The sequence below is a fragment of the Bison bison genome, unplaced genomic scaffold (assembly GCF_000754665.1).
Source record: "Bison bison bison isolate TAMUID 2011002044 unplaced genomic scaffold, Bison_UMD1.0 scf7180017864221, whole genome shotgun sequence".
In the NCBI taxonomy this organism is placed as follows: domain Eukaryota; kingdom Metazoa; phylum Chordata; class Mammalia; order Artiodactyla; family Bovidae; genus Bison; species Bison bison.
Genome location: NW_011494793.1, coordinates 882511 through 893352, shown reverse-complemented (window position 1 = coordinate 893352; position 10842 = coordinate 882511). Strand labels below are relative to the sequence as shown.

The window sequence follows — 10842 nt, the reverse complement described above, 5'->3', positions numbered from 1 at the left end:
GCAGTGGGTTGCCATTTCCTTTTCCAGGAGATCTTCCCGACCCAGGGATCAAACCCAGGTCTCCCATATTGTAGGCAGACGCTTTACCGTCTGAGCCACCAGGGAAGGTTAAAAAAAAAAAAAAAAAGCCTAAATAGCCACAAAATGTTTAAATAATTTTAAACATTTAATAAATTCTGGAATATGATCTATTAAGATAAATGAAATATTTTTAGTGCATTTAAACAGTATAAAGATGACGATACAATGAATCAGAGTAGCATTATTCACAACAGCCCCAAATTGGGAACAGTGTAAATGTCCTTCAAGTGACGAATGGTTGAAAACCTGTCGCTTGCATACAAGGGAATACGATTCAGCAATGCAAGCGAACAAACTATCTATGCTTGTAACGATACAAATGAACTGCGAACGTGTTAAGTGGCGAGAAAGAAAACTGACGCACAAGATCGTATAGTATACAATTTCACGTATAAGAAATGTCCCCAAAGCACAAATCTACAGCCTCAGAAAGCACATGAGTACTTGCCACGGGGCTGGAGCGCCCACTCACACTATGTGTCAGTCGCTCAGTCGTGCCCGACTCTTCGAGACCCCATGGACTGTCGCCCCATCAGGCCTCTCTGTCCATGGGATTCTACCGGGGTGGGGTGCCATTCCCTTTTCCAGGGGATCTTCCTGACCCGGGGATTAAACCCAGGTCTCCCACATTGCAGGCAGACTCTACCGTTTGAGCCACCGGGGAAGTGCCCACTCACAGAGGTGAGCTAAATAAGCTATTGTTTGAAGCTACTGTGTTTGGGGTGATCTTGATTTTGCATTTTCCTTTTTCGTATTCTTTTCCATCACGGTTTATCACAGGACACTGAATATAGTTCCTATGCTATAGAATAGAATCTTGCTGTTTATCCTTTCTCTACACACACGTTTGCGTCTCCTCACCCCAAACTCCCGTCCAGCCCTTTCCCAGCCCCACCCTTGGCAACCACGTCTGTTCTCTTTGCTGTGAGTCTGTTTCTATTTTGTATATAAGTTCATTTGTATCATATTTTAGATTCTACATATGAGTGATACAATACAGAATTTGTCTTTTTTCTGACTTAGTGTGATAATCTCTAGGTCCATGTGTGTAGCTGCAAATGGCATTATTTCATTCTTTTTGTGGCTAATATTCATATATATTGTATATATTACATCTTTGTCTATTAATCCATTGATGGTTGCTTCCAAGTCTTGGCTATTTTAAATACTGCTGCTATGAACACAGGGAGGCAGGTATCTTTTCAAATTGTAGTACATATATATGCCCAGGTATAGGATTCCTGGATCATACGGCAACAATCTTTAGTTTTTTGAGGAACCTCCTTACTATTCTCCATAGTGGCTGTTCTGATTCGCATTCTTGTTTGGGGTGTTTTGTTACATGGCTGTAGCTAGCTGATGCAGGAACAAAGACCACAGTTTTTATACAGAGAAGTGAATTGGTGGTAAATGGACCCTGAAAACTGGCTGATCACTGCAGGACTCTAGGAGGAGCCTGATCGTCAGCCCCATTTTCCAAGCCTCACCTGTGTGTCCAGGAAGGATGTGGATCACCTGCTGTTCCTCCATGTCCCACACAGCCACCATGCCCTCCTGCGTGCCAACCAGCAGCAGCTTCTCCTCCAGGCTCCATGCCATGGCAGTGATGCCTGCAGCCACACAGAAACAAGAGCTCACGGGTCTGAGTTCTCAGCCATGAAATACTCCCCCACTTCGCAGATAAGGAAATTGAGGCACAGAATCAGTTCCTTGTCCAGAGTCACACATCTAGAAGTGGCAGAGCTGGGATTTTAAAACCAGCACTGTCAGACGCCAGATGCAGACTCTGAGCTGCTCTGAGGCAGGAAGATGGGCTAAACCACTGTTCAGTCATAAGTGTCTCTAGTTCAGCGATTCCTACCCAGGGGTGATTCTGCGCCACACGCCCAGGGCACACTGGGAAATGTCTGGAGAAATTTCTGGTCATTACAACTGGGGTGTCCACGTGCTCAGTCACTCAGTTGTGTCCGACTCTGTCCCCATGGACTGTGGCCCACCAGGCTCCTCTGTCCATGGGATTCTCCAGGCAAGAATACTGGAGTGGGTAGCCATTCCCTTTCCCAGGGGAATCTTCCCAACCCAGGGGTCAAACCCGCATCTCTTGTGTCTCCTGTATTGATTGGCAGGCGGGTTCTTTACTGCTGAGCCACCAGGAAAGCCCAGATGGTGGGGGAGGTGTTAAAGTCAGCGCCAGTCCAGGTCCGAGAATCCAGGATTGTATTTCCACCTCACTGGGACAGGATATGAGGAGGTGGGATTTTTCTCTTCTTTCCTTATTTTTTTATTTTTATTTTTTTAATTTGTGATCACTCAAGAGCTGTGTCACCTTGGAAATGAGAACTCAAACTTTTCACCTTAAAAAAGAAGCAACTGGGAATTCCCTGGGGGCCCAGTGGTTAGGACTCCACACTTTCATTGCCGAGGATGCAGGTTCGATCCCTGGTTAGGAAACTAAGATCCTGCAAGCCACATTGTACATCCATAAATAAATAAAAATGAAGAAACTGAAGCCCAGAGTGGGTAGGAAGCTTCCCAACCTCAACATGTCGTGTGTGTGTATGTGTTAAATTGCTTCAGTGGTGTCCGACTCTTTGCGACCCTGTGGACTGTAGCCCACCAGGCTTCTCCGTCCGTGGGATTCTCCAGGCAAGAATACTGGAGTGGATTCCCATGTTCTCCTCCAGGGGATCTTCCCGACCCAGGGATCAAACCCACGTTTCTTATGTCTCCTGCACTGGCAGGCAGATTCTTTACCACCAGCACCACCGGGCGACGTGACTAGAGCTCATGCAACTGGCACAGTGGGTCTGAAACACAAGACATTTTCCTACTGAGATGAGAAAAACCAAAAAACTTGTGCGCTGTGACTGCCTTTCCTTATGCTTGGACAGATCTCACCAATCAATCACCACGTTCTGTGATCGGCCCCACCCCCTACAGTAGCCATTCTATTGATATCACGCCTCTTTTTGTAATAAAATCCACAGCCCACAGGTTTCGTTGAGTATGTAGCTACCCAGACTAAGAGCGTATTTCCCAGGCTCCCTTATAATCAAAGATGGCCATGTTCTCTCCAGTGAAACAGGAGCAAAAGTGACAAGTTCTGCTTCAAGGTTGTGTCCTCGAAGGGAAGGGGACTGCCGTCTACTTCTTCCCTCTTCCCCCCGGCTGGAATGCCGCTGTGATGGCAAGGGCTGGAGCAGCCATTTTGGGCCATTAAATGCAAACCTCACATTGAAAATGGCAGAGCAAAAAGTTTGAAAATGTCTGAGTCCCTGACAACCTGGAGACACCATATTACCTTTATTTATGCATGGACCGTTGTGTGTGAGACAAATGAAGTTCTTTTTTATTTCAGCCATTGCTATGTTGGCTTTTGTTACAGCATCAGAATCAGTATCGTAATAAATGTACATTCTTTCCTGTTAGACTCAGTCTTATAATCCTTCTCAACACAGTATTCTGGTAGCTGTCCCTAAATCATTTTTTTTTCCATGCATTGTATCAAGTGTCTCTTAGAATTTCTCTTTTTGAAGCTCTGTGCCTTGAGAGTGTAGCTTTCCCTACAAGTTATAATGGCTGGTATTTGAACAACAAGCCATTTGTGTTCAGTAGCCTCAGGATTAATGTGAGGCTGTGGGTGGGCAGATAAAGGGCTGGATGCGTGGTGGTGGGCTGGCGGGTAAGTGGACAGGTAGATGACTGGCCGCACGAGTGGGTTAGTGAACAGATGGGTATTAGAAGGGTAGATGAATTTGATAGGTGGGTGGGTGAGTTGATGAATGGCTGAGTGTCTGGATGGGAGGAGGGGTATTTGAGCAAATAGAAGGTGGCAATTTGGGGAAAATGAAAGGTAACTGGTGTGGATAGAATGGTGAAAGGAAGGATGACTATTGGAAATATGGACAACTGATGGTGGATGGATGGGTGGATGGGTGGGAAGGAAGAAGGGAAGGAAGGATGGAAGGACATACAGATGGATAGATGAAAGGGAGGAAGGGCAGATGGAGGGAGGGGTGGATGAATGGAAAGACGGATGGATAGCTGAGTGGTTAGAAGAAAGGAAGAGAGGGAGGGAAGGAGTTTGGATGGATGGAAAGGCAGACAAATGGAAGGAAGAGAGGGATGATGGGTGGACGGACGGAAAGATGGGTTGGAAATGGATGGAGAGAACAAAACCCTCTCATCCTGACATTCTGGTGTCTCATGGAGAACCTAAAAGTCCCACCAGCCTCTCCAGGGCCAGGCAGGAGCCAGTCTTCAGTTTCCAAACTTACTAGCATGAGGCTGTAAAATCACAGAAGCTATGGTGAGATGGGCACCGAACTCTTAGTGACGAGACCCCAGAGGCAGTCAGCATCTGCTTGCTCTGGGCTCAATAGCCGTATTTACACTAGTCGTCTACAGTCCCTGGGGGACAGATGGAGTCAAGTCAGCATGAGACAGCAGGGCCAGGCCCAGCTGGCACCCTTGGGGCTTCCCAACTGGCAGAGGGGAGCCCCAGAGAGCAGCCTGCAACCACTGCCCCCAGGCAGACAGGGACTGCGCTGGGGACACCTACCTTTGTGACAGCCGCTGAGGGTTGCCCGAAGGGGCCCTCCAGGGGGCTGGAGGAATCCTCCGAGGGGCACCAGCACAGGCTGTGGGCACATCCGGAACCAGCTCTGTGCCTGTTGGCACAGCTGTCCCACCAGCCCGGGATGTGAAGTGCTGAAGAAATGGAGTCTGGCCAGGAGTTCTGTGTACAGGATGCTTCTCTCTGCAACAGAGGGGACGCTGGTTGAGGGGAGGGGCCCTGCTCCCCCAGCTGGAGCCCTCCGCACTTCTGCCTCCATTTCTGTTCTCTCCACCCACTCGCCCCTACTTCAAGTGCACCAGGAGGATCCCCACCTCACATCCTAGACCTTGGGTTTCCTGAAAACAAAGACAATGCCTGTCTTGCTTATGGCTACGTTCTGAATGCCAAGTGTGTAAGTCACTCAGTCGTGTCCTATGCTTTGTGACCCCATGGATTGTAGCCCACCAGGCTCCTCTGTCCTTGGAATTCTCCAAGCAAGAACCCTGAAGTGGGTAGTCATTCCCTTCCCCAGGGGATCTTCCTGACCCAGGGATTGAACCCTGGTCTCCTACACTGCAGGCAGATTCTTTACCGTCTGAGCCTACAGGGAAACCCAGGCACCCAACCAACGTGTAGGATCATTTCACCAGCAGTTCATAGTTACTGAGTGGGTTAGTGCCCTGTGGCTGCTGGAAACAAGACAACTTGGGGGGCTTCAAACAACAGAACCTTCTTCTCTCACAGTTCTGGGGGCCAGAAGTCTGAAATCAAGGTGTGGCCAAGGCTGTGCTCCCTCCAGAGGTTTTGGGGGAGCATCCTTCCCTGCCTCTTTCAGCTTCTGGGGGCTCCAGGCATCTTTGGCTTGTGGCCACATCACTTCAACTTCCTTTTTTTATTATTTAAAATATTTCTTTCTTTCTTTTGGCTGCACTGGGTCTTGGTTGCTGTGGGCTCTCTCTAGTTGCAGCAAACAGGGGCGACTCTTGGTTGCGGTGCACAGGCTTCTGTGTGGTGGTTCTCTGTCGCAGAGCACAGTCTCCAGGTGCCAGGGCTGCAGAAGTTGTGCTTTGTGGGGTTAGCAGCTCTGTGGCGTGTGGGATCTTCCTGGACCAGGGACTGAACCCACGTGCCCTGCATTGGCAGGAGGATTCTTATCCACTCTACTACCAGGGAAGTCCTCAATTTCTTTTTTTTATTTTTAATTTTTTATGCAATTTAAAAAGGTTACACTCTATTTACACTTATTACAAGATATTAGCCATATTACCCATGTTGTACAATACATCCTTGTAGTCTATCTTACTCCCCCACTCCTGTTTTGCCCCCTCCATTCCCTCTAGGGCTCCCCTAGTAGCTCAGCTGGTAAAGAATCCACGTGCAATGCAGGAGATCTGTGTTTGACCCCTGCGTTGGGAGGATCCCCTAGAGAAGGGAACACCTTCTGGAGAACACCACTACAGTATTCTGGCCTGGAGAATTCCATGGACTGTACAGTCCATGGGGTTGCAAAGAGTCAGACACGGCTGAGCGATGTTCACTTCACCATCCCCTCGCCCACTGGTCGCTACTGCTGCTAAGTCGCTTCAGTTGTGTCTGACTCTGTGCGACCCCATAGACGGCAGCCCACCAGGCTCCCCCATCCCTGGGATTCTCCAGGCAAGAACACTGGAGTGGGTTGCTATTTCCTTCTCCAATGCATGAAAGTGAAAAGTGAAAGTGAAGTCGCTCAGTCGTATCCGACTGCAGCCCACCAGGCTCCTCCATCCATGGGATTTTCCAGGCAAGAGTACTGGAGTGGGGTGCCATTGCCCACTGGTAACCACCAGCTTATTCTTGTGAGTATGCTCCTTTTTTATTATATTCACTAGTTTGTTCTATTAGATTCCACATATGTGATATCATACAGTATTTGTCTTTCTCTGTCGGGCTTATTTCATTTAGCACAATCCCCTATAAGTCCATCCACATGGCTGCAAATGACAAATCTTCATTCTTTTTTATGACTGAGTACTAGTCCACTGAATATATGTAGCAAATCTTTATTCATTCATCTGTCCACGGACATTTTAGGTTTCTTTCATATCTGGGCAATTGTAAATAATGCTGCTATGATCACGGGGGCTCATGTATCTTTCAGCGTTTTTGTTTTGTTTTGTTTACCCTGGAATGGAATTACTGGGTCATAAGGTAGCTCTATTTTTCAGTTTTTTTGAGAAACCTCCATACTGTTTTCCACAGTGGCTGCACCAATATTCCCACCAACAGCGTGTATGTGCATCCACCCAATTTCTGCCTGTGTCTTGACATGACCTTCTCGTCTGTGTGTCTCCGCATTTTCCCTTTTTTGGGGGGGTTTCAAATCTCATTCTGCCTTCTTATAAGGACATTTGTGATTGCATTTTGGGACTGCTTGGAGGATCCAAGATAAACTCTCCATCCTAAGAACCTTAATCACATTTTCTTTCACCATATAAAGTGATAGTTATAGATTCTAGGGATTAGAGCAGGAAATGGCAACCCACTCCAGTATTCTTGCCTGGAGAATCTCATGGACAGAGGAGCCTGGCAGGCTATGGTCCCTAGGGTCACCAAGAGTTAAACATAACTTAGTGACAACCACCAGGGATTAAGAAATAACTATATTGGGACATCCTTAGTGGTCTATGCCAAAAGCCTTTGACTATATTGACTATGTCAAAGCCTTTGACTGTGTGGATCACAATATACTGTGGAAAATTCTGAAAGAGATGGGAATACCAGACCACCTGACCTGCCTCTTGAGAAACCTGTATGCAGGTCAGGAAGCAACAGTTAGAACTGGACATGGAACAACAAACTGGTTCCAAATAGGGAAAGGAGTACGTCAAGGCTGTATATTGTCACCCTGCTTATTTAACTTATATGCAGAGTACATTATGAGAAACGCTGGGCTGGAGGAAGCACAAGCTGGAATCAAGATTGCTGGGATAAATATCAATAACCTCAGATATGCAGATGGGAAGAACTAAAAGAGCCTCTTGATGAAAGTAAAAGAGGAGAGTGAAAAAGTCGGCTTAAAGCTCAACATTCAGCAAACAAAGATCATGGCATCGGGTCCCATCACTTCATGGCAAATAGATGGGGAAACAGTGGAAACAGTGGCTAATTTTATTTTCTGGGCTCCAAAATCACTGCAGATGATGATTGCAGCCATGAAATTAAGACACTTACTCCTTGGAAGGAAAGTTATGACCAACCTAGACAGCATATTAAAAAGCAGAGACATTACTTTGTCAACAAAGGTCCATCTAGTCAAGGCTATGGTTTTTCCTGTGGTCATGTATGGATGTGAGAGTTGGACTATAAAGAAAGCTGAGTGCCAAAGAATTGATGCTTTTGAACTGTGGTGTTGGAGAAGACTCTTGAGAGTCCCTTGGACTGAAAGGAGATCCAACCAGTCCATTTTAAATGAGATCAGTCCTGGGTGTTCATTGGAAAGACTGATGTTGAAGCTGAAACTCTAATACTTTGGCCACCTGCTGCGAAGAGCTGACTCCTTAGAAAAGACCCTGATTCTGGGAAAGACTGAGGGCGGGAGGAGAAGGGGATGACAGAGGATGAGATGGTTGGATGGCATCACCGATTCAATGGACATGGGTTTGGGTGAACCCCGGGAGTTGGTGATGGACAGGGAGGCCTGGCGTGCTTCGATTCATGGGGTCGCAAAGAGTCGGACACGACTGAGTGACTGAACTGAACTGAACTAGTGGTCTAGTGGTTAAGAATCTGCAATGAACAGGACAGAACATAGGTTCCATCTCTGGTTGGGGAACTCAGATCCCACATGCCTCAAAGCAACTAAGCCCATGTACCACAACTACTGAGCTCTCACAACTAGAGAGCCTGTGTGTGGCAACTCCTGAGACTGCATGCCACAATTAGAGAGCCCATGTACGGCAACTGGAAAAGCCCGTGCACAGCAACGAAGACCTGATGCAGCTAAATAAGTAAATAAATATGTATTTTAAAAGTAACTACATCTTGGGGAGGGGGCAGTCTAGATGTATCATCACTATCACCCCAAAAACTGAGGCATGGTGAGGTTCAGAAGCGGCAACCCACTTCTGTATTCTTGCTTGGAGAATCCCCACGGACAGAGAAGCCTGGTGGGCTACAGCTGATGGGGTCGCAAAAGAGCTGGACATGACTGAGCGACTTAGCACACACACACGAGGTTTCAGCGGCTTACACAGCTCACACGAACTGTGGGGCCTGGGGCAAGGGTGGCCACGCCCTGTGCCTGGGTTTGCTGGTGGGTGAAATCGGGTAAGGTCAGGAACAGGAGCAAGTGTCCCACTCACCACAGGCGTAGCAGTTAAGGTGGTGCTAACAAACTTAACTGTTAAGATAAACACTACTTTAATGCAATTTTTTTTTTAAGAAAATCAAAAGCATGCCCCCAGATCCATGATGAACAAAATATCAGTCTTTTAAATAAAAACAAACAGGAATGGCACCACGCCAAGTCATCCTGGAGCCTGAGGCAACGGGAGATATCCATAATAGGACTGGTTTCTAGGAGCTTGCTGGGAAGTACTGGAATGTTGTGAGAATGCACGGTTGCTCAGCTGCACCATCTGGTGGCAACATTTCTCTCTACACCTTCTCCTTGCACCGGGCAGCCACAGGTTGTCAGTCAAGGAGCGCTGCAAAGAACATACTGTGATTTGAGCTTTGAAATCTTTTCTTAAACTGGCCCAAGGGTATTTTCCTGGGAAATCAGTCCCTTTGAGGTTTAAAACCTCTGGTGAGCATGAATGCAAGAAGAGGAAGGCAAAAGCATCATCCACTTGGGTGGGATCCTGCTGCTGCTGCTAAGTCACTTCAGTCGTGTCCGACTCTGTGCGACCCCATAGATGGCAGCCCCTCAGGCTACCCCGTCCCTGGGATTCTCCAGGCAAGAACACTGGAGCGGGTTGCCATTTCCTTCTCCAATGCATGAAAGTGAAAAGTGAAAGTGAAGTCGCTCAGTCGTGTAGACACCACCTTAGCGCTATCCAACATTTTGCAGATGATGAAAGCGGAGGCTCGGGGCAGAAATGGCCCCTCCAAGGCCATTCAGGTCAACAGCATCAGTGCTGTCACATGACAGTAAAAGGCTCCTCGGAAAGCACCATGGGGACAGGCTCTGCGTGAATTGACTTGCAAAGTTTCCCCAGCAGCCCTAGGTGGGAGGGTTCACCAACATCCCCCATTTTGCAGATGGGAAAACTGAAGGCTGCAAGGCACGGGGAGGGGTGAGAGTGAGGGAGGTGATGAGGTAGTAAGGGACTTGAAGGTCACACTGCCAGTAAATGCCAGAGCCCAGATTTAAGTCAACTTGGTGAGACCAATATCCATGCGCTTGGACTGATCTATGTAATAGGGGTGGACATTTGGCAGGGAGCAGGGGCAGACAGACTCTTACCTGGAGAATCCCAAGGACAGAGGAGCCTGGTGGGCTACAGCCCATAGGGGTGCAAAGAGTCAGACATGACTGAAGCAGCTTAGCATAGCATAGGGGCAGATAGAGGATGCAAAAGAAAGCCAGAGAAAATAATAACTAAAAAGTTAAGATATGTGGAAGTAGCATGTAGCAATGGAATATGCAGGGGTGTGGGGGCCAGGGGTGTCCAGCCTCAGTGGTAGCCAGGTAGGCTTCTCAGACAACCAGCAGTTGCAGGTATGAATGAACCATGGAAGGAATACAGGAATTAAGCATCCTTATAAAATCACTTGTAAAAACACTCAAATCAAAACCAACTGGGATGGGAATTCCCTGGTGGTCCAGTGGTTAGGACTTGGCGCTTTCAGTGCGAGGGCCAAGGTATCCGTGGTTGGGGAACCAAGATCCCACAACCTATGCAGTGTGGCCAGACAAAAACAAACAAAAAATCCAGTTGGGAAATGTATGATAAAAACCATCACGGGGACTTCCCTGGTGGTCCAGGGGTTAAGAATCCTGCTTGCACAGGACAGGGCTCACGTTCGATCCCTCGGTTGGGGACATAAGGTCCCACATGCCATCAGGCAGCTAAGCCCACGTGCCACAACTACTGAGCCCCTGCGATGCAACTAGAGAGAAGCCCTCGAGCCACAGCAAAGATCCTGAATGCCACAGCTAAGACCGAACATAGCAGGGGAAAGAAAAGAAAGCACATCCCGGCCACTTCACACTCAATAGG

General features: G+C 47.8%; 1 protein-coding gene across 1 annotated transcript in view; it reads right to left on the bottom strand.

Annotated features, from left to right (window-relative positions):
* The window catches only part of NWD1 (NACHT and WD repeat domain containing 1), a 74544-nt gene that overhangs the window by 32917 nt on the left and 30785 nt on the right, over positions 1–10842 (bottom strand). Inside the window, exons 11-12 of the mRNA XM_010845673.1 lie at positions 4643–4840; positions 1569–1691 (exon numbers count right to left, since the gene is read on the bottom strand). Of these exons, the coding sequence (XP_010843975.1) occupies positions 1569–1691; positions 4643–4840 (321 nt within the window). The remainder of the gene's footprint in view (positions 1–1568; positions 1692–4642; positions 4841–10842) is intronic.